Raw genomic sequence first — 24892 nt, 5'->3', positions numbered from 1 at the left:
GAAAGTGGCAAGATGAAAACCACTATTTTCTGTTTCAAACTTTCACATAGCATCTTTTGGTTATAAAAACATTAAAAGTTCAAATCTACATTTTGATTTTAAAAAGTTTATTATAAAAACATGTTATTTTTTTTCCCCAAAATGCAATAAATCCATGATACTTTTTTTTCAAAATGCATTAATCCATCAATATAAAAGTTATTTTTCAAATTGAAAATACACAACAAAGTAAGTTGATTCACACATATATGACAGAGTCTAAACTCTGCCAATATTTATCTTATGTACAGACATTTTACTAAAAATACATTCAGCCGTCGCTCCCAAAATGAATTCAACGGGTCATCTTGTTAATGTTATAAATTATTTGTCATTACCAATTAAAGAGTATCTTGCGCCACCGCACTGTTAAATAAACACATTTGCCAAGTACATTGTTATTAAAATCGGCTTTTTAAAAAGCCTTCAATGTTTACAGTGGGTGGAATGGTGCGCTGTGATTGGTTGAGAGCGGATATATCGCGTTTTGGAGAAAAAGGAGACTGGCGTTTGTCGCATTTTGGAAAGAAAGGGAGGGAACATGACAGAATAACACGACAGATATCGCATTTTGCGCAAAATTAATAAATGACTTTTCAATACTGACCATATATAATACTGATTTTGGCGGAAACTCGATTTTTTTTTAAAATGGCGTTTATCGCGTTTTGGAACCAAACTCTTCATCTAGTAATGGGAGATTTCAAAACACTGCTTCATGAAGCTTCGAAGCTTTACGAATCTTTTGTTTCGAATCAGTGGTTCAGAACGTGTACTTCCAAAGTCACGTGAACCATTGAAATTTCAAAAGCCTCGTTTACTAAAATCACGTGACTTTGGAACCACTGATTCGAAACAAAATATTCATAAAGATTTAAAGCTTCATGAAGCAGCGTTTTGAAATTACCCAAGTAAACCTTTAACAGAAATGTCAATAGAAAAAAACACTTTTTCAGGATAACTAACCAGAGGGCCAGTATCACAGATGGTTATACTTAATTAATCGAAAGCAGCAGAAATCATGATCACGGTTAAAATACGATTAATCATCCAGCCCTACCTTGAATATAAGACCCCTGTGACAATGTGAGTAACTCAAAGACATATTTATTCTAAATAAATACAAACTTCCTGAACATTCTAGACTGATGTGCTGTTTGTACAATTTTAAATGTGTTATGCATGTCAACTGCAATAAGCTTTCTGGAAGAGGAAATTCTTGTATCAACAAGAGAGACAAAATGCTACATAAATCGAATGCAGTTACATAATTCATTTACCTCGATGAGGCAAAATGGAAATGCTATTTTTATTAACATCAGCATAAATCAAAGACCATAAATTAAACATTTGTGCTTGGCAACAAATGAATATGAAATGAATATGCACATCCAATTTGAAAACTTCTCTTAGATTTTTTGCCATTTCGTTTGATTATGAAACAGTCTGATGATCCATGATGCAGACATTCAAAAGTACCTCTGTTCTTTTGATATAATGATTATTGTTGCAATGTTTCTGAATGGGAAGAGCTCTAGGACATGGGGCGTGGGAATGACAAATGAACAGCTCATATTATGAGTGCAATTGCTGAAACCAAGTAGTGGGGCTAAATGCCAGGGATGTGATTGATCGAAAATATACCGCTTTCCCTGCTGATGCAGTCATTAAATAAACGCAGCATCTGGAATCGGCTAGACACGGGCACGCCGTGTGCTCTTTTCCTCAGGCTAGTGATCCGCACACACCCAGAGGCCAGCGGGCCCCGCTAAGGTCATCTCTCACACTCCATGCTAAAAATATCAGTCGGTCGGCTGTTAATATGAGGCTTCTGGGATAGTCGCAGTGATCCCCGTTTACTCTTACATCTGCAATCTTGTCACACAGGAAAGGCTAAAGAGATGCTTCTCAAAATTGCTCCTTGTTTTTCTGCCTGGGTTGCGCAGCCCGTGGGATGGAGGAAGTGTCTCGTCATGCGTGGAGACAGCAAGATGCCTGTAACTAATCTAACTGACAGCCTCTCAGACACAGATCACAGGGCTGATGGGAGAGAACGGTGGAGCAGAGAACTTTCCAAACAGATTAATTTATAAAGAAGTCTTTCTGTGGCTTACAAGAGGTCCGCTCCTGACATGGGATAGCCCATCTTAAAATCTTAAAATAATTCTAAAAAATTCTGTCCTCATTTACTAACAAAATGTGAAGTATGCATACTGAAAATAACTGCTCCAACAAATAATTTATTAAATAATGCAACGTTTCGACCAACCAGGCATGTGCCTGATGTGCGGACTTCACATTTCTTTTTTCATAAGAGTATTTTTGTTGTCCTGCACCTGAGCCTAGTTTGGGTTTTTTTTTTTTTTTTTTTTGGGATGTGCACATCTACTTGATAATTTTGACTCATTTACTAACACTCATGTTGCTCCAAAACATGTATGACTTTCTTTCTGCAGTGAAACACAAATGGAGGAATTGTGAAAAATGCACTGCTGTTTTTTTCTCATGCAGTTACAGTGAATGGGAATTGAGGCTTTCAAGTGTCAAAGATGGCGCAGAAACACCATTAAGTGCATTAGGTAGGTTCATAGAATTTTCACAGGCAAAATCCAGTCATTTCAATAGGAATCCACGTGACAGCGAATTTAAAGGGATAGTTCACCCAAAAATGAAAATTTGATGTTTATCTGCTTACCCCCAGCGCATCCAAGATGTAGGTGACTTTGTTTCTTCAGTAGAACACAAATGATGATTTTTAACTCCAACCGTTGCCGTCTGTCAGTCAAATAATGCTAGTGGATGGGAACTTCTATAAGAGTAAATAAAACTTGCATAGACAAGTCCAAATTAAACCCTGCGGCTCGTGACGACACATTGATGTCCTAAGACACGAAACGATCGGTTTGTTTGGATTCGTTTGGTCTGATCGCGCTCGGACGGCGGCAGTGATGTCTCGCTCTCATTGAAGTATATGCACGAGACATCACTGCCGCCGTCCGAGTGCGATCAGACCAAACTAAGCGAGTGATGAATGCAGTTGGACATAGTGGTGTATTAGAGGTAAAAAATTATATAAATACTGTTCGGTTTCTCGCACAAACCGATCGTGTCTTAGGACATCAATGTGTCGTCACGAGCCGCAGGGTTTAATTTGGACTTGTCTATGCAAGTTTTATTTACTCTTATAGTAGAAGTTCCCATCCACTAGCATTATTTGACCGACAGACGGCAACGGTTGGAGTTAAAAATCATCATTTGTGTTCTACTGAAGAAACAAAGTCACCTACACCTTGGATGCGCTGGGGGTAAGCAGATAAACATCAAATTTTCATTTTTGGGTGAACTATCCCTTTAACCATGCAGACTTCGGATTGTGTTTAGGTTTGTCAAGTGACCAACAGAAAGCTATTCGATATGCAAGTAACTTCTATTTGAGCTGTGCTTCATACTTTGCTACACTATTGACAGTAGACAATGGACTTTCTTTTGTCTGTGAAATTTTACTAATATGACCACACCTTAAATAATATGATAACTTTCTGTAAGGAACTTAAGTTAACATTCAGTGATAGGCCTTTCCTCCAAAAGCTGTTAACCACTGCTAATGGAACAGTGAGTTAGAAGAACCAAATCTGACCTGGTTTGTGAATGAATCACCATATCAACCAATTCAATAAAAAGATCTCACTCAAAAGAATGAATCAGACATTGTTACTTCTCTCATTATCCCCTAAGAACATGTCAAAAAGGCCAAGGGCAGATGATTTTAATTCAATAACAACTGTCTGTTCATTCGTCTCACAAAATTTTTTTATGTGGCTCCTGAAGACTCATATAAAGGGTTAGTTCACCCAAAAATGAAATTTCTGTCCTTAAGTACTCACACTCATGTCGTCCCAAACCCATAAGACCTTCATTCATCTTCAGAACACAAATTAACATATTTTTGATGAAATCCGAGGGTTTCTGAAGCACACATAGGCAGCATTGTCATTGCACATTTTCAACCTTAATGTTATGAAGCGACGAGAATACTTCTTGTGCACAAAAACAAAACAAAAATAACGACTTTATTTAACAATGTGAACTGTTGTCATACGCAGTTGACATATTGAACGCAGTTTAAAGGTGCCCTAGAACATTTTTTAAAAAGATGTAATATAAGTCTAAGGTGTCCCCTGAATGTGTCTGTGAAGTTTCAGCTCAAAATACCCCATAGATTTTTTTTTATTCATTTTTTTAACTGCCTATTTTGGGGCATAATTAGAAATGAGCCGATTCAGGGTGTGTGGCCATTTAAATCTGGTGCTCCCCGCCCACGGAGCTCGCGCTTGCCTTAAACAACATAAAAAAAAGTTTACACAGCTAATATAACCCTCAAAATGGATCTTTACAAAGTGTTCGTCATGCAGCATGTCTAATTGCGTAAGTACAGTGTTTATTTTGATGTTTACATTGATTCTGAATGAGTTTGAGGCTGTGCTCCGTGGCTAACGGCTAATGCTGCACTGTTGGAGAGATTTATAAAGAATGGAGTTGTGTTTATGAATTATACAGACTGCAAGTGTTTAATAATGAAAATAGCGATGGCTCTTGTCTCCGTGAATACAGTAAGAAACGATGGTAACTTTAACCACATTTAACAGTACAATAGCAAACATGCTAACGAAACATTTAGAAAGACAATTTACAAATATCACTAAAAATATCATGTTATCATGAATCATGTCAGTTATTATTGCTCCATCTGCCATTTTTTGTTCATTTGTCTTTTAAACAAATGAGATTTATATAAGAAGGAGAAAACAATGGAGTTTGAGACTCACTGTATGTCATTTCCATGTACTGAACACTTGTTATTTAACTATGCCGAGATAAATTCAATTTTTGAATCTAGGGTACCTTTAACACTTCCGTGTTCTATGCCAGAATGCCGAATCATTATTGGCCGGCTCTTGCATCAGCATTACACGCATGCTTCGTGCTGCTCAAATGTACAGCGTTGGCCAATACTGAGATGCCATTTGGACGTAAACACGGAAGCGCTGAACTGCGTTTACTACATCAACTGTGATATGACAACAGTTTAAATTGTCGTTATTTTGTTTTGTTTTTGCACACAAAGAGTATTCTCGGCGCTTCATAACATTAAGGTTGAAACACTGAAGTCACGTGGACTATTTTAACTATGTCTTTAATACCTTTAATACCTTATACCTTATTTAATACCTTTAATACCTTATAACTTTCTTGGTTCCGAATTTGTGTTCTGAAGATGAACAAAGGTCTTACAGGTTTGGGACGACATGAGGGTTAGTACTTAATGACAGAAATGTCATTTTCAGTCATACGGACTACATTTATGACACTTTTATGGTGCTTTTGGATTCTGTTTTAAACTTGAAAGTTTCAGTCCCAATTCAGTGTTACTGGACTGAAATACTTTTTTTTCTCTCTCTCTCTCAGATATCCACTTATTGGGCTCCACAGAAAAAAATTCATCCAGGTTTGGAACAACATGAAGGTGAGAAAAATCATCTTTTATTGTCTGATGCAGATAACTGGTTCCACTTGAATTCAACAAACAGCAAGCACAAACAACAGCGAGCACAACACTTCACATTTACCTGTCACATGTTTTACACTTTTCTTTTCGCAGCTTTGCTTTTATCTTTCTGCAGAACCATGGCATTTTCCCTGATGTGGCCAATGGGAAAAGAGACCGAAGAGGTGACGGTGAAGATACAGAAGAGGTGAAAGAAAGTAGTAGTGAAAGAGAGAGAGTCTCAGCTGTCACCTCTAATTTCTTGTATCATAAATGGTACATGATCAAACCTATGTATCTACCTGAGAGAGAAACCTTTAGTAGAACAGAAGACCAAAGCTCTACAACACATCAAAGGGTCACTCCATGTTATCATCAGGATAAGGCAGAGAAAGTACCCGTCTCTGGAAGGTAAGGCTACGTATGTCCAACACATCCTATTAAGACTTGACAAATGTTCTTTGCTACTACCAAAGCAATATTCATTCATCCATCAGTACACATAACTTAAATATGGCATGATAGACACATATAAGACCCTCCGGAGTGGACCTGAGTGGCTTATGGAATTTGTTTTATTCATTTTAACCAATCTGGCTAATGCAAAAATCATGTATGATTTCAAACTTTAAATATTTAATTCCAACAGTGACAGGATTGAAATACAGCACTGAGGAAACTTCACTCTTGGCATAGGCAGCAAGAATGGAAAGCGAGCGAGAGTTTTTATAAAGCAATATTGTTGCCATTCACTCTTTCAGCGGCTGACACTGGTGGAAGTATCAAACATCAGAAAAGTATACAAATGCACCCTGCTCTTCTCCCTTGAGGACAACAGCTGAATCCCCCGCTGTTGTCGGCACATTATAAGAAATCATGAGTACAGGGAAACAGGACCACTCCCGTGAACACAATGAGGGTATAGCGAGCCCGGTCTGTGCCCTATTTACAAAGGCTATGTCCAAATGAATAGTCACTACAGGGGAAACCAGAGAACAAAGCACATCTATCTACTTCACCGCTGACAGAAATTGTTTTCTCTTGTAAAGATAAATTGAATTTGTTTGCAACACCTGCAGACTCTTCAGTTTCAACTGAGAACAGAACATTCGGTCCTAAAATGCATATAAACTCACTATTCCCGCAAATAATACAGGAATATGGACATTTATTGCCCTTTAGACCTCCATTACGTTCTTGATTCTAATAATAAATGGCCCAAAGTGGTTTTTGCCATTTCCTTTTCCTCTAAAGCTAACTTTCTGAAGCAAAAGTGCAACTTTGAAAACTGCAAGAATCAGAAACTTTCCTCAGGCTTACCACTGTAAAGTCTTCGGCCGAGCAGTTCTGTCCGCTGAAGTTGCAGCTCTTCAGCATCTCTTCCAGCTGGTGACCCGTCCGGTTGAAGATGTCCTGCATGTCCGGCGCCGGATACTCCAAATCGGTGGGCTTGTGGCCGTCCTTGTTTTTGGGGGGCAAGCCGGTCAGGTTGGCCAGGTGGTAGATGTCGGCGTCAGTAAGAGCAGAAAAGCGGAAGCGATTGATGTTGCAGATGGTCACGGCGGGGAACACCATCTCCGGGGTGGCCTCCTCGTTCAGCGCCGTGACGTGAGGATGCTCCAGGTAGGAGATGGCACACTTTGCCGCCTGGTACAGAAAGAGAGCCAGGGACACCAGAAACGCGAGAGCCCAGAGGGTCTGTCTGACTCCCAGCCGGCCCGACACAAAGATGTGGTTAATCCCATGGAGCGAGCTGGCATTGGCAAAGCCGGCCAGGTCCTTGGCTGGGGGGCTGCAGCTCTCCTCGATTAGGCTCTCTTTGTCCCCATCCTGGTTGCCTTTCTGCTTCTCATCCTCCTCTGCAAATTTGATTTTGCAAACAAATTCGATCGGCATGTGGGCAGCCAGGTCTGCGTTTGGGATGCTTGGATAACAGCTTGGAGCCCCAGTTTCCACTAACTCCCGTTGCTCTGACGAACAAGATCTCAACTCCAGAAAGAAAACAAGGGAAAAAAAGGCATGCGGAGCGAGAGCGAGAGCGGCCGTTACTGTCGCGCGCAGTGGAGGGAACTGCCTCTGTCTCTCAGTTTCAGCTCTCCTGTGCTGATGCTCGTGGTGCTGCGCTCGGACTGCTCATCTGAGCACTTGTTCGGCACGCTTACGAGTCTTGCTTACCAGCTGTGATACACCTAGGGAAACAAACAACAATAACAGAAAAACACACAACAGACCTCTTCTTTGCTTTATAGACACAGATGAAAATGCAGCATTTTGGCTCAAGCTAAAAGAGGCTGGGGGGGCTTCTTAATAATTCATGAGGAAGCAACACTGTGATTATTTCCTCTTCACCGGCACAAGCAGCAGCAACTCAAACACCCCCCACGCTCTCAGTCCTCTCGCATTCTCTCTCCGTCTCCTGCTCTCTCTCTCTCACACACACACACACATACGCGTACGTATACACTCGCATCCACCTCTCGCTCTCTCTCTCTCTCACTTAATCCACTTGTTTGAGATGCTTTCTTACCCCTTGACCACAATAAGTTGCCATCAAAGGCTGCTTCGCTAAACATCCCGGACAAGATGAGAACGTCAGCAGGGTCAGTGGATTTTAATGTCAGCCCCCCACCCATCCACCCCCACCTTAGTCCCAGAAGACATCCTAATTGCGACAATAATGAGGCGTGAGGAGCGAGTGTAAACAGCTCACAACTCTGAACAATCAATCTTCAAGAGAAAAAAAAGCTAAGAAAAAGGGGAAAAGAGAAAGAAAGGATATTGATTGTGCAGAAGCATCAGTCAAAGATTAAGGAAAGCAGTACAACGGTCCTTTCTTATCAGGAATTAATGGTAGCATCACCGGGCTCTGGCACGAATTTAAATTAGTGCCTGTCTCCAGATCTAGGATCGGATGACACCGAAGATGCAGAAATAACGTATTGATCTTGACCCTACTTTCACACTTTTCTTTCACAGGCGAGCACTCTCGTGCTGTTAATAGCCTTTTGCTATTGCCAAACAAAATTATGTAAAATGCATCTCCCTAATGCATAGTTTTCTTCTATAAATGCAATTAGCTTTACAGGTCACATCTCTGTGGGATGAAACATTTGGAGAAATGCAGTATTTTAAGGCTAATCAAAAGGCTTTAAAAATTCAAGAACCAAAACAAACTTTTTTAATCTCAATTTCCCTTACTTATCACTGATTACTATTAAGCATATGCAAGAGGTTAATAGTAATCAGTGATAAGTAAGGGAGATTAAAAAGGTTTGCGTTGGTTCTTGAATTTTTTAAGCCTTTTGATATGGTATGCTGGGTGGTGCGTTATCAAAAATGCACCTGGTGCAGATAGCCTATGTTTGATGGACAGAGTGTTTTATAGCTGCTGCAGTTGCTTAGTCTCATGACACATAGCAACACAACTGAAAGTATGCCTTGTTTGACCTTTTATTGAAAGTAGCCTACCTGTTGATGCCTTCACTAGCACCCGTAAAAGCTGTTTTGTGGGGTTTGAGTTGAGTCAAGCGAGACGCGCGAAAGGGCCGTTTGCAAAATATGCTGTATTTTTGTAATTCCGCTAGGTGGAACTAATGTTGCAGAAACTATGCTTCACCTATGGTACGGAGCATCATCTGAAGACAATCGTCATTATTTCTGATCTAAATCAGTGAAACGACAAATAAACACTATGCCAGGTGTCAGTTTAAATGTGCCAGAAGTGTATTATTAAGAATTCAAAATAATAGACCTATAATATAAAAAAACATTGGTAGCCTATTATAAATAAAATATAAGTCAAACATAATTAGAATAAATGTAAGTATATTAAAAATATAAGTATTGTTTAAAAAAATAAATTTATATTAATAAATAGCCATCGACTAACAATTGATCAATTAACAGCCTGTATAGACAGTTAAGTTTTCACATGTTTTTATTAAAAAAAAAAACGTTTCGCTATGGTGAATGAAATACTATGAAAGTAGTTTCAGTCATAACTCTTCTTTTTTTTCCGCTTGATTTAGTCTAGTTAGTTTTACATCTAATACAATGTGATTCTCAGTGATCGAGATCTTTCAGCAGCAGCTCATTTTTCTTCTTGGGGCAAGCGATCCGCTCACAGCTTTTCCTGCATGGAATCCACCATAGGCCAGCAAACCAATGAGAACGTGGGACAATGATGATGATACATTACAACAGAGCGAAGGCGCAAAAGCTGCTGTAGATCTGCTTACCCAGAAGCCTCTATAACTGGCAGATTTAAAGAAAATTACCGTACATATTACCAACATTTTATAATGTAGGCTTTATGGTACACCTTAAACAAGGGAATTTATAGTAATTTATAGTGTTAACGTTGATCAGCGAGTCAATGAATGGCTTGGGTATGCAGAGCATTCGCAGCTTATATCTTATATGGTGGGGGACCTAGCCTTGTGGATTTGAGCTTTATCCAGTATACACTTTAGTTTAAGGTTCAGTTCTCACTATTAAAGGGATAGTTCACCCAAAAATGAAAATTTGATGTTTATCTGCTTACCCCCAGCGCATCCAAGATGTAGGTGACTTTGTTTCTTCAGTAGAACACAAATGATGATTTTTAACTCCAACCGTTGCCGTCTGTCAGTCAAATAATGCTAGTGGATGGGAACTTCTACTATAAGAGTAAATAAAATTTGCTTAGACAAATCCAAATTAAACCCTGCGGCTCGTGACGGCACAATGATGTCCTAAGACATGAAACAATCGCTTTGTGCGTGAAACCGAACAGTATTTATATCATTTTTTACCTCTAATACACCACTATGTCCAACTGCGTTCAGCACTCGTCTAGTGAGGTCTGATCGCGCTCTGACAACGGCAGTGATTGTCTCGCGCATATACTTCAATGAGTGCTAGACATCACTGCCGCTGTCAGAGCACGATCAGACCTTACTAACGAGTGCTGAACGCAGTTGGACATAGTGGTGTATTAGAGGTAAAAAAATGATATAAATACTGTTCGGTTTCACGCACAAAGCTTTTGTTTCGTGTCTTAGGACATCAATGTGTCGTCACGAGCCGCAGGGTTTAATTTGGATTTGTCTAAGCAAATTTTATTTACTCTTATAGTAGAAGTTCCCATCCACTAGCATTATTTGACTGACAGACGGCAACGGTTGGAGTTAAAAATCATCATTTGTGTTCTACTGAAGAAACAAAGTCACCTACATCTTGGATGCGCTGGGGGTAAGCAGATAAACATCAAAATTTCATTTTTGGGTGAACTATCACTTTAACTAGTTGCTTATTAACATGCATATTACTAAGATATAAAGCACATATTAATGCCTTATTCTGCACTAAAACTTAACAACCTCACTAACTAATAAGCAGTAATTAGGGTTTTATTGAGACAGAAGTTAATAGTTATTAAATAGTGAGAATTGGACCCTAAAACTAAAGTGTGACCATTTTTCCTATTGTACCGAAATCGTACTAAAATGTGACCCCAAAACCGAGGTATGTACCGAACTGTGACTTCTGTGTACCGTTTCACCCCTAATACATACACATAAATATATATTAGGGTGTAAGGGTACAAGTATTCATCCCAAACCGAACAGTACGGACGTCACGGTTCGGTGCATGAAGTCACAAGACAAATACACTAACAGGCGATCAACATTCCAATCCAGAAGGGGGTGCGCGTGGTAATGCAACGCTGTTTGCTATCAGTGAAGAAGAGACAATGATCAGTATGTTTTCCTGTAATCCAACCAGTGTTTCAACTGTGGAAAGAATAATATCTCACGTAGCATTACATTCACCTAAGGCATTATTTCACTAGAGAAATAAACTCTAGAGAGGAGCAATTCATATATGCACTATATTATTTTATATATTTATTATATTTACTTAACCTGTTAGTACTGTCTTGATTATTTTATGTATGTTTGAATAAATTTGTCATGAAAACAAATTATGACAGTAACTGTGTAAATGATTATATTTACAAAATGAATTGGAGTAAAAAAAATAACTTTATAATTAGATTTAGAAGCTAATGCAAAACCTGCCTGTGCAATTTACATGTTTTTTGTTTTGTTTTTGTTTTTGAGTGCTTATTATATCTAAAAAAATTAATAAATACATTTATTTAAACACACAGATGCACATTTGTTTAAAAAAAAAAAAAAAAAACAGCTTAATAAATAATAATAAAAAAAGAAGCAAAGTACCAAACCATGACTTTAAAACCGAGGTGTGTACCGAACCGTCATGTTTCTATACCATTTAATTGGTTTCATGAACATGCCAATGAGTTCACTTTACTCAAATGGCCACCACAGTCACCAGATCTCAATTCAATAGAGCACCTTTGGGATTTGGTAGAATGGGAGATTCGCATCATGGATGTGCAGGCAACAAATCAGCAGAAAATGCGTGATGCTATTATGTCAATATGGATATGAAGTTGAAACGACATGAGGGTGAATAAATGATGACAGAATTGTAATTTTTGGGTGAACTAACCCTTTAAGGATTATCTCCATGGATACATCCCTTGATATCATCTGGGAATGAATTATATATGCAGTATACCTGTGTATAATCTGTGTATAAAGTTTCCCTATTATACAGTATTTTCAATATTGTTCTCTGTAAATGGAGATCTCCTACCTCAATATTCACACTATGTGCAAGGGCACTCCTTACTTTGAAGACTTGTATCCATAAATAAAAAAGCCTATGTCACCTGGGTTGATAGTGAAGGAGCGCTGTTACTCTGACAAATGCCAATGTGCTTTTCTAATTGTAATGAAATTACTCAGGGTCTTCAGTTAATTATAAGGGACTTTATTGGGACAACAAAGACAAATATATGGGACAACAAAGCGATTCCCTCCAGTATGTCACGGCCCTACAGCCCAAATACATATATAATGCACGTTGATCATGTGCATGAGGAAATGTGTCTTTTCCTCTTAACACCAGTGTTTAAGCAATGCAGGAGCAGAAAAAGCTGTTTTTATGTTAAATTTCTCTCCAGGCTTGTGTTTTTCAGTTTCCATGCCAGGTCAAGTTTTCTTAGAAGCGTTAGTGGGACCTTTTATTTTTAGCTCCAGTAATATTGACAGATTTACAGAACTTCTCAGAAAATGACTCCTCACTGGTACTATTTAAATGTTTTTTAAAAAAGACTTTATACATTCCACTTCAAAGGATGCCCCCGATAAACATACACAGAGGTCTGGGTTAAGCCCTGAATATCCAACTGGCACTAGAATCACCCCTGCCTCTGGCTTTTGACACATATGGCATTTAGTTTTTTTTTAGTTTTTTTATTATTATTATTATATATGCAACACTTTATACAACAGTCACTTGATGGTGAGTCTCTAGAGCTTACTGGAGCCTCTGGGATTCTCTTTCCCCCTGAGCGGCAGTGTTCTCCAAAGCTATTCAAACAATATTTATGCATCTATCAGCCTCCTAATTCTCCAGTCAGTCAAACATTGAACATTCCCAGCTAAAGGCTCAAAATATATTTAATATCATGACAAACTCTCTGTATATAGCTCATAACCTATCACAGGTTTTCATTTTAAACCTCATGTGTGAGCCAGAATTTGTTGTCTTTAAAGAGTCTTTCCCAGAGGAGACTGTTTTCAGTTACATGTTGGAAGCAAAATGGGGCTTCATCATGTTGTTCTGATGGATGCACTGCAGGGGGAGGGAGGACAGGGTAAGGAATGAATCCTAACCTTGTTCCAGTGATATGAGACAGCAACATGCTCAGAGGACACATCTGTCATATGGCATAGGAAATCTCCTAAACCGAGTTATAGTGCCTTTGGTACAAAACATGGACATGAGCCTGATGTGCCAGCGAGAACGGTTCACGTAACCAAAATATTTGCAGTTATCAACTTTTACAACTCTGCAAAATACACTGTATCGGCAGGATTCTGACTAAAACTGACATCTGCTGGAATAAACCACTGACCAATAAGAGTACCAATGAAATTTATTACATAGTATTCTGTGAAAATAGCCAAATTCAGTTGTGCATACAGGTACCACTTTTTTATAGATATTTGTGACTGTTATAATGGTAAAAGTGGCTTGAGAATTTCTATTCTGCACCAGCATCCCAAGGTGAGATATTATCAGGTGCAGTAAGTTTCGAATGGTGTGAGCGAGAGAAAATTCTACTGTGAGGGATATTCATTCAGGAAGTGTCAGGAACACCTCTTGAATATCACTTCTGTCACTGCTTCTATGGACATTATCTTTGCTAGCACATTTCTGCTATAGATTTGTCTTCAATTATAGAGGAGAGAATGTAAGACTTCCCTCCCATTTAGAGAGAAACAGCAGAATGGAAATCATGTGAATATCATGTGAATCATGCTAAATACAGAGGAACAGTGTTAACTAAAACAAAACGGTTAAAAAACATTTACATTTACATTTAAAATATACATTTAAGATGAAAAACTTAAAAAAACTTGGTAACTAAGTGAAATAAAATAAGTTGAAGTTGAAGTACTAAACTTACTAAAACTAAAACTGAAATAAAATAAATGGAGTGTCAGTTTTCGTCCCTTGTTGGCAAACGCTATTTACACTAGCCCCGCCCACCAGTGTCTGGTTGGGCCATATTCACAATATTCAATGTCTTCAATGGTGCAGCAGTAGCAAGTAGGGCTTGCAGACCTGGCTTTTGACACGATTGACGTGGGTTCGAATCCGCCTTTTGCCGAGCTTGCATTTATTTTCAATAAAAAAATTTTTTTTTTTAAAAAGTGAAAATAAAGAGTGTTTAATAATAATAAAAGTGTTTACTGGGTAGGGTTAAGGGAAGGTGTAGGGAGGTTTTCTTTCTCCCAATAAGGCAGCATCCATTTAATAATTTTAATAAATATAATAATTTACACTCAATGATATTATTGCATCCTGTTAATGTACAAAAATACTGAGGTGCAAATAGTATCTGCCGATATAAAGTATAGATAGCATCTAATTGCTATTTATTCTTATTGCAAAGAACTGATATTTTTAGATGGTGTAAATAGAATCTATCGTTATTTTCACCTAGTGTAAATAGCATATTGCTAAGAAAATGCTGCTATTGCCACTTAGTGTAAATAGAATATATTGCTATTTGCACTTAGTGTAAATAGCATCTATCGCTAAGAAAATATGCAATTTTCACTTAGTGTAAATAGCATCTATTGCATGCTGCCTAAAATAAAATAAAATAAAGCTAATAAAAATGAGAAAAGCACAGCACATAACAAAATTACCTAAACTAAAATGAATATTTACAAAAAAAAAAAGTATTTATTATAATAAATATAATCATATATAAATAATGCTAAAATAGCACTCAAGAGGAATCTCTGACGGTATTAATACAATATTTACCATATTCTTTGAGAGGCTGACCTTTTGTCTGCAGTCCAGGTGAAATGCTAAATGAATTAATGAATGAACAAATGCATAAATCAAGCAATGAACAAAGAAATTCTACTTCAGAATGACAAATCATGTAACACAGTCACTCAAAAATAATATTCGAGAATGTCTAAAAAAGACATTTACAGTGCAAGCCTTAGCCAAACAGGTTTATTTCTTGCCACCACCAAAAATAAACAAATAAATAACCAGCTCTTGTACACTCCAGTCATTAAGTTGAAGACATGAAATTTATTTTTGCATATGTTGGATTGGCAGTTACATGAGGTTTCAGCACAGAAATGCAGAGCAAAAGAGCTGGATATCCACAAAAGTGGTGACGGTTCTTGGACCAGAGCTAGTGCTTGGTTGGAGCCAACCAATTTTTCCAGCCCCCAGAACTGCCTTTTAAGTGGTAAACACACAGAACATTGGGTCAGTGAAAGGGGACAAAAGATCACCACAGTCTTTGTGTAGCAGTAACTAAATCTAATGATCATTTTATGTACAAGCAGACAGACCTTTCTGTGAGAACTTCAAAACTGCATTTTTTTATTTCCTGTCCAGATGCTGTTGCTTCTTCGCACTACTTTTGATGTATTAAAGTGGATGTGGGAGATTTGAGAGCACTGCTCTGGTGCTGTAACCTTGCATGATCTTCTGAGGTTTCAATGCATAATAAGAGCTTTCATTGACAAGCTGAACCCGTTTTCACATCAAGTATGTGGAAACTCACTTTGTACCATGTGTAAATGCATTGCCCTGAAGAGCAGAAAGAGTTTCAGTAGACTGACAAACGGACTCGCTCTGCGAACTTCAGAGGAAGGGTCAAGGTTCATTGTTTTCCCCCTGGGACCCTTCTGACCCTAAGAATAATGTTTTATTGAAGTGTACAGAAACCACTCAATATATCAAAATGTGATTAGTGTTTCATGTCCAGCAGATGGTCCAGAACAACTTAATTTGGTTCTTTCACGCTTTCCGGCTCGTTTGATTTGTGATGGCAGGGAGGTGAAAGGTCATCAAATGGGAAAAGCTTGGAGTGGCCCTTGAAATATAGCCAAGCATTGTATCATTATCTCACTGGCAGTGATGTAAAGAGGAGTGTAGAGGTCATAGCGGTCCTAAAGGAAACAGCCTTTACACATGTCTAGTGATTGTCCTATCAGGAAAGGCTATTCAAAATTCTTAAGTACACATTTTTACGTTGTTGCAAGATTTATTTCTGTTACTCCAACTCAAAGTATGTCCATAATGACAAGTAATACCACAAATACCACTACTGTAAAACTTCTCTGTTGATATGCAGCAGTTATTCATTTCATTTCATGCACAGCTCTCTGAAATACCAGATTCTGATCAATTGTAGCATCCAGTAGTAACATTGTTCCATTCAAAAGTTTGGGGTCAGTAAGATTTATTATTATTATTATTTTTTGAAAGAGGTCTCCTATGCTTAGCAGTTATTTGATCAAAAATACAGTAAATATCATTCACAAAACCAGGAAACAATAAACAGTCCAAAAGGTCCAAAGGGCAGGCGGCAGAGATTCGTACACGGGGAACAGACAGGATCGGGAACAGACAGGATCAGAAACAGGCAGACAGGCAGACAGACAGGCAGACAGGCAGGCAGACAGGCAGACAGACAGGCAGACAGACAGGCAGACAGGCAGGCAGACAGGCAGGCAGACAGACAGGCAGACAGGCAGAGTAAATAACGCTCAGAATTGTACACAGGGTGAAACAAGACCTCGCAATGTGTGTGTGTGTGTGAGTGAGAGTCCTTTATAGTCCAGATAATGAGCTTCAGCTGTATGTGGCAATTGGTGATTGGTGGAGTGAGTGCAGGTGATAGGCAAGGAGGATGCTGGGAGGTGTAGTCCGGAACTGACTGGATTCGTGACAAATATGCTGATTTGCTGCTCAAGAAACATTTCTAACTATTAACAGTGTTTAAAATAGTTGTGCTGCGTAATGTTTTTTTGGAAACCATGATACAGTTTTTTTTCAGGATTCTTTGATGAATAAAAAGTTCAAAAGAACAGCATTTATTTGAAATACTGTCACTTTTGATCAACTTAATGCATCCATGCTGAATAAAAGTAATTTCTTTCTATATATATATATTTGGGAATTCGTCGCTGGCTCTTATGTAGATAGTGGTTAAAAGAGACAATTAATTTGGGGTATATCAAATGGGCACTCTTCTGTCTTATTAATCTATTACTTGTTCCAGAGGTAAACGATTTGGGTTTAGGGGAAAAGTAAGTTTCTTAACTTTATATTTAGGCTATATTTAACTTTAAGTTTGTATTTTAAATTGAAAACATATGATTGTTTACATTATACATGGTTGGTCGGACTGAGTACTAGATGATGATGTTCATTGACTGTGGCAACCAAAAATTCAAAAAGCAAAAAAAAAATGTTTTGTTGACATAGACGTCACGAGATGAGAGAAAACGTTAAATTACTTTATGTCTCAAAGCACATAACATTACTATAATAATGAACATAAACAACTGTAGTGTAGTTGTACCACCTGACTGCTGCAGATTAATTACGCCATTGACAGTGTTAACATAGAAACACATAAATCCGAGTCTGAGGACATGAACAGCTCCAAGTAGAATGTCACGGGTTGCCATCTCGTAATTACGGTTACGACATGACATGAATGCAGCATAAGCTCGTTGTTTTGGTTCAGGAGGAACTGTAAAAGGCGGCTGTTGTTTGTTTGCGGCGCTCGGTGACTGTCTGTCTACAACTCTGCATAGCCTCATTGAACGCGCTAATGATGTGTGATGTCTGCATGAGCAGGGGGCATGGAGGTATGGAAATACATATGTTGACAAGCAGGCAGGACCAAACGCAATGATTGGACAAACAATTTTTTTTGGTCTTGAGACTTCCACAGAAGATGTACATGTTTTAAAACTATTTAGACCACTTCTATTATTGATTGCTATCAGGATGTGAAGAGAGTTTCAACCAGTATAACAAAAAGTGTTTATAAGACAAATTGGCTATACCCTACCTTTATCTAATATTACTGTAAAATTTAATTTCTGCATATTTATTTACTTTGTAATGTAAGCAGGATAATGTACAGTCAGCCGAACATCTATATTGTAAAATAAACTGTAAAGTAATAAGTACTTGCTGCTCTAATAAGAACTTCAGAACAAGTGTCAACTAAAACACCATCTATCCCCAATTGTTCAATGTCAACCTCTATCAACTTCTTTTATATTACTGACTGACTGAACAAAACCAAAAGTATTCTGCCCACAACAATTAACAACAGACTTCTCTGCTTTGACCTACAATACTCTGCGTGATCACATCTGAGTTCTATTTTCCGCAAGGATACAGCAAGAGCAAAGCAAATTTGAGAGTAACCTTTCTTCTCCGGCCTTCGGATAGTAGGAATTATTATATATTTTTTTTCCCTTTGTTTCATTTCATTTCACTTTGTCCTTCCAAGACCTCAAATGGGAAAGAAAGGCACTTTCAACTGGAACACAACCTAAATGTCACAGGCTGATTTTCTTTTCTTTTCTTTTTTCTTTTTATATAATAAAGAAACCAAAAGAAAACTCATTCATGCACATTTTTACAACACAGCTGCCTGTAAATAATAAATGAATTTTTGGAGCGCTTCTTAATAAAAAAGTCTTTTCCATCCTGGGTTCACTGGAAGTCATTGTGGCCCAGTGTGAACTGAAGTGGCTTTGCCCTGCATCCCTCTGGGAGCAAAGCCAGGGCCCTTTGTTTGTGTCCCTTCACTTCACCTCCTGCGGCAATAATATCAATCTTTCTCCAACCAGGCAGGACAGCACAAAGACAACACACAAACAAACAGGTCATGCACCACCAAAAGATTTTTAAAGCAGACACATTTTATTCAGTCAATAATATATTGACAAAACGACTAAACACAAGTATTTATGCATATACCCGTATGAAGCTCACAGAGATGTGAGGATATCATTTAATGTGCACGTAAATAGAGACCGTGACTAATAGAAGCACCTTAAAAGGCTAATTTCACATCTATTCCCCCGGTTCAGTTATCTATCTGTTTGTTTTTGATGTCTTCATGCGGAGTGGGGGGGCTCATTATCGGACAGCTGCTGTGTTGCTCCGGTGCTCACTGGCTGTCAATTTCTGGACAGATGGGTTTGCAGACTGCAGGCTGAGAGGAACCACTGACCATCAACAGCACAAGCAGCCACCGCCCTCAAATCTCACCGTGTTAGATTCATTTTCACAGGAAACCTTGCTAAAATATTGGTGCCACTGTCATTAAGAAACATAAGCACTGTTCCAAAACCTAGAGAGCTGCCTTGTTGCATACTACTACCTACATAACAAAGGCAGCATCCTAACTGTCATGAAACCTAATAGAGTAGTTCAGGGATGACATCAAAAACCGGAAGACTAATTTGCCACTGAATTTCCTATGGGGTTTTATAATAGGGTTTTTCAATGAATGCGTAAAATAAGGTCTGCGGTAAACATAACTTGGCAATACTTGAACATTTTGTTCTACAAAGTAAACTGTACCACCTGACTGCTGCAGATTCATTTAGCCGTTGACAGTGTTAACATAGAAACACATAAATCCGAACAGCTCAGAGTAGAATGTCACGGGTTGCCATCTCGTAATTACGGTTACGACATGACATGAATGCAGCATAAGCTCATTGTTTTGATTCAGGAGGAACTGTAAACGAACTGTTTGTTTGTGGCGCTCGGTGACTGTCTGTCTACGACAGCATAGCCTCATTGAACACGCTGATGAAGTGTGATGCCTGCATGAGCAGGGGGCATGGAGGTATGGAAATACATAATTTTAATATAAGCAGGATAATGTACAGTCAGCCGAATATCTATATCATAAAATAAACTGTAAAGTAATAAGTACTTGCTACTCTAATAAGAACTACAAAAACTTCAAAGTAAACTGCACACAATCACACCCCGAACGTTCTTATCTAGTTACTTATTAGCAGTGTTGGGGGTAATGCGTTACAAGTAAAGCTAGTAACGTAATCAGATTACTTTTTCAAGTAACTAGTAAGTTACGCATTTTTTTTTTTAAATTTACAACAAAATCTGATTTACTTTTTCAAATAAGACTAATTTGAAATTTGTTTTCAAACACTTTCTTTTCCCATTTATTGACTGGCAGCTCTCCTGTTCTAATGTTGAGAGAAATTGGGAGCATTCCAGAATTCCGTATTCCTAAAAATGAGTAAAAATCTATCTATCTATCTATCTATCTATCTATCTATCTATCTATCTATCTATCTATCTATCTATCTATCTATCTATCTATCTATCTATCTATCTATCTATCTATCTATCCATCTGTCTATCCCTCTATCTATCTCTGTCCATCCATCTATATATCTGACTGTCTTTTTTCAATTAATATATGTGAAAGAACAAAAGCACACACACACACACACACACACACACACACACACACACACACACACACACACAAACAAAAAGCCAAAAGCAGGCCCGGATTGGCTAATCGGGACCACCGGGTGAATTCCCAGGGGGCTGGTCTGTTTTTTTTTGGCCACGAGGGCCGGTGTTGTCATGGCACTGGGTTGAAATATGGATGCTCTAGAAACTGTCGAAGCGGTGAAAATGTACTAAGCTGAGTACCTTTTTCCTTAAAACCAGTCAGTGGCGGATTTATGCATGGGCAACGGCCCAGGGTGGCATCTTGCCGGGGCGGCACGGGGCACCCGCGCGAGAAAAAAACAAACAAATGCGCGCTCGGGTTTTTACCGTTCATTTGCACGTAACATCAATGATATCATGTCACCTTGTGGGTCAGTTAACCAGGTCGAGAGGGAAGAACTCTCACTCAAAAGTATCAGAGAAGATGGGATGAGGTGACGTCTGTAGGGAGAGCGGGAGGGGAGCGGGACAAGTTCTAAATCAACACTAAATTATGGTAAGAAAAATGGTCTAAGCCACCGGAGGCCGATTTAGGTTGACTAAATAAATAAAAAGGGAGGGGAAACATGCAAAAGATAAAGGCATGTATGCAGCTATTTCTCATATCGTAATAGTAGGCAAATAATAAAATATAGGGCCTATCATTTATGTTATGCTATGTTTCTTGCTAATATGCTACACATTGGGAAACAATATTCATTTTTCTGTCCAACTAGCTTATATAACCAGACAGTAAAATGTGATTTTTTGTAACATAATGTAACTTTTTTAAACAAATGTGATATCACTCACTTTAATATTTTTACTGTAAAGTTGTGCAGTTTTGGGGGATTTATGGTATTTTTTGTTATTTATTTGCCTCAATTTGTAATAATTGTATATATTAAGTATATATATTTATATAAAATAGGAAAATGTTTATGTTAAAACCACTTTAAAAAAAGATCTACATTTCTCAATTTCATTCAAAGTGATAGTCATGAAAAATGTGCCTGGGTTTAGTGGACGATTGCTGCCATCTACTGGAAAGTAAACACTTAATTTTTTTTTTTAAATAACATGATTTTTTAACTACAGTCACTAGATGGTTGCCTGGAAGTCATTTAATCAATTCGATTTCTAGGGCGGAGCAAATCCGAGCAAACAGGAAGCGGAGTAAACCAATCAGAGAAGGGCGGATATGACATTAGCAAAGCGACAAGAGAGTCAACAGCGACAAGTAAATAATTAATGTGTTTTTGGTCATTTAAAACTGAATTCACGACTGAATAGAACAAACTCTCGGGTCTCCCGTGCGCAATCTTATGAAAAATACAATTAATTACAAGGCCATAGAGAACAGCGCACAATTTGCAGACATATATACTGAGGTTTTAATTACATTATTTTAATATAGTCAGTCGGGAATTAAAGTGGGCCGGTCTAAGGCATGAAACTCCAGGGCTGAAAATGAGTCCCACTCTGGCCCTGGCCAAAAGCAAAACATGGTGTGCATGGAAGGGAATGGAATGTACTGTATATAGAATCTCATGAGATTTAGGCACTGTTTACACTAGTGCATTTTCGTTTTAAAACAGCTTTTTAAAATGAAAACGATTCTTGTCTACACTGACGTTTCAGAAAAGATCTCCGTGCCGATCCGACCGTTCATGCACACTGGGCATGAGCGTACAAGTGTAAACAGTAGCCTCTTGCGCATGTAGGCAGCTGCAGTATTAAAAAAATGCAGAGTTTAACTGCTTAATGGCTGCTAAAAATGACAGCAAAGCCAGCAATGATTACAGTTCAGTCTCCATGTTATTGTTTACACGGTCATCAAGGATACGCAGAGCGAACGTGGGCAGCCACGCCATTGTTTTCAAAAGTCTCCATTTTGGTCCGTTTATACTGAAATGCAACCCCGGCGTTTTCAATCTAAAACGGGATCTGCAGCGTTTTCAAAAGTCTCCATTTTCAAGGTTCAAAAAACGACAGGCGCAACCATAGCAAAACTTATGCATTTTAAAATGTAAACAAGGCCTTATATTAATTTGGATGACAAAGTATAAAAAAAACTAATAAAATTAGTCCAAAATGAGGTATCTTAGATGGCGGCATAATAAGTTGCCTACCTTCCGGAACAGCTTTCGCGCTGCAACAGTGCCTATGATGTCTTAAAATTCCACTTCCATAGGCAGTTCTCTAGGTTTTGGAACAGAGTAATGGAAACAGCTCAGTTTGAGCATTCTCTCAATCACTGCACAGACAGCAGCTGCTGAATGTCCTGGTGAAAGAACAGGGTTGATCAGATGGTACTGTCCAAAATGCCAGATGCTATAAGAGCTGTTCTTTGAAAAGTATATCTATGAGATGTGAAATTTGGATGTAGAAACTAAGATCCTGATGTAATACTTTGTACTAGGTTAAATATATGTAGGTGCTACCTGTAAATTGCATGCGCATAATTTAACACATTGTGAATAGATCAGTGAATTTCAAAGGCGCGTTGATATCACATGCACAAATTAGTATAAGTGAAATGTACAGCGGAAAGCTTTTGATAACTAAAGAAGAAGAGTTTGCACTTTTAACGATGCTCTGATATCCTCAATGATTAAAGAATGACATGCCAATGGAACAATGTCTGGTGGGACTGACCTGCCTCAAGATATTAGGACTTGAATAAATCACGTAATGTTGCTGTATCATCAATGTCCAGATCAATCTTGCCAGATCAATAAGTCTGTCTAAACTCATGATATCGTAGAGGCAGGAGAATAGGCACCTGGAGCACATTAACATGAACGAGTGAGTGGTCGACAGTATGGCCAAACACACTACACCATTTCAATTACATCAAAAGAGCTTTCACAGGTTTATAAAAAGACAGATTTGCATTACTACACAGTCTTCATGTTACACATGCTACATGTAAACCTTTTACACGGTTACTTACCAAAGTAAATTAACAAATGGACGTGAAATTTTAAATGAATTGCATTTAATGTGTGACTGACAAGTGGATGTGTATTTATACAGCTATGTTGTGCATTTATATCTGTTCAACTAAAACAATGGAAAGAAAAAGTGGCAGTACCCTAGTCTCAGCTGAATACAGCATTAAATAGTTGGCTAAGAGAGGTTGGTGTTATATGTGGCACATAATAGGCTGTTACTTCATCAACAAGGAGACAATTACTGTTATTGTTCTAAAAACACACACTTGGTGAAGAAGTTGTCTTTCATTATCTGAAACAGAGATTAAACAGATGAATAGCTCAGGCCATTCCAAGTCAAGCTACAGCTCATTGTGTTATTTAACTTATTACAACTCTAGGTGTGTTGTAAAGAAAAGCAATAAATAGGATGATTGGCAAAGATATAGAATTAACTGAAAAACACCAAATGTTAAATAAAATGTGAAATACTTTGCTTTTCCAGTAAGTTTTCAAAAAAACATGTCAATTCTGTTTCAATCCAGAAGAAATGGTCTACAGGAAAATAAAGGTGTTTGTTTGTTTGTTTTGATAATGAGAGTCCATATGGTCAATGCTGAATAATTGAAGAGTTTATATCTCACATTTCTTAGAAGGAAAAACAGAATTGTGATATATACTCGTTATTCTGTCTATTTTCCTCAGAATTGCAAGTTTATATCCCGCAATTCTGACTTCCCCTGTCAGAATTGTGATATAAACTCACAATTGCAAATTTTAAAGTCAGAACTGAGATATATAAACACACAAATGCAAGAAAAAAAGTATTTGTGAATACTTTATAAATAAAAAAAAAGAATTGTGAAATAAAAATGTTACAGGCTATGTTTAAAGGTGCCCTAGAATTAAAAATTGAATTTACCTCGGCATAGTTGAATAACAAGAGTTCAGTACATGGAAATGACATACAGTGAGTCTCAAACACCATTGTTTCCTCCTTCTTATATAAATCTCATTTGTTTAAAAGACCTCCGAAGAACAGGCGAATCTCAAAATAACACCGACTGTTACGTAACAGTCGGGATCATTAATATGTACGCCCCCAATATTTGCATATGCCAGCTCATGTTCAAGGCATTACACAAGGGCAGCCAGTATTATCGTCTGGATCTGTGCACAGCTGAATCATTAGACTAGGTAAGCAAGCAAGGACAACAGCGAAAAATGGCAGATGGAGCGATAATAACTGACATGATCCATGATATTTTTAGTGATATTTGTAAATTGTCTTTCTAAATGTTTCGTTAGCATGTTGCTAATGTACTGTTACATGTGGTTAAAGTTACCACAGTTTCTTACTGTAATTACGGAGACAAGACTGTCATTATTTTCATTTTTTAAACACTTGCAGTCTGTATAATTCATAAACACAACTTCATTCTTTATAAATCTCTCCAGC

The 24892-nt window shown here is 38.0% G+C and overlaps 1 protein-coding gene across 2 annotated transcripts in view; it reads right to left on the bottom strand.

Moving 5' to 3' along the window:
* Positions 1-8231, bottom strand: part of asic4a (acid-sensing (proton-gated) ion channel family member 4a) — a 110498-nt gene extending 102267 nt beyond the window's left edge. The window contains exon 1 of one of the 2 annotated variants that reach the window (XM_048193239.1): positions 6905-8231. In XM_048193239.1, the coding sequence (XP_048049196.1) occupies positions 6905-7480 (576 nt within the window). In that variant the 5' untranslated portion in view covers positions 7481-8231. The remainder of the gene's footprint in view (positions 1-6904) is intronic. The other variant, XM_048193238.1, reaches the window with a different exon arrangement.
* Between the last annotated feature and the right edge of the window lie 16661 nt (positions 8232-24892).

The sequence above is a fragment of the Megalobrama amblycephala genome, linkage group LG6 (genome assembly GCF_018812025.1).
Source record: "Megalobrama amblycephala isolate DHTTF-2021 linkage group LG6, ASM1881202v1, whole genome shotgun sequence".
In the NCBI taxonomy this organism is placed as follows: Eukaryota; Metazoa; Chordata; class Actinopteri; order Cypriniformes; family Xenocyprididae; genus Megalobrama; species Megalobrama amblycephala.
The sequence above is the reverse complement of the archived record's forward strand: the minus strand, read 5'-3'. Positions and strand labels throughout refer to the sequence as shown.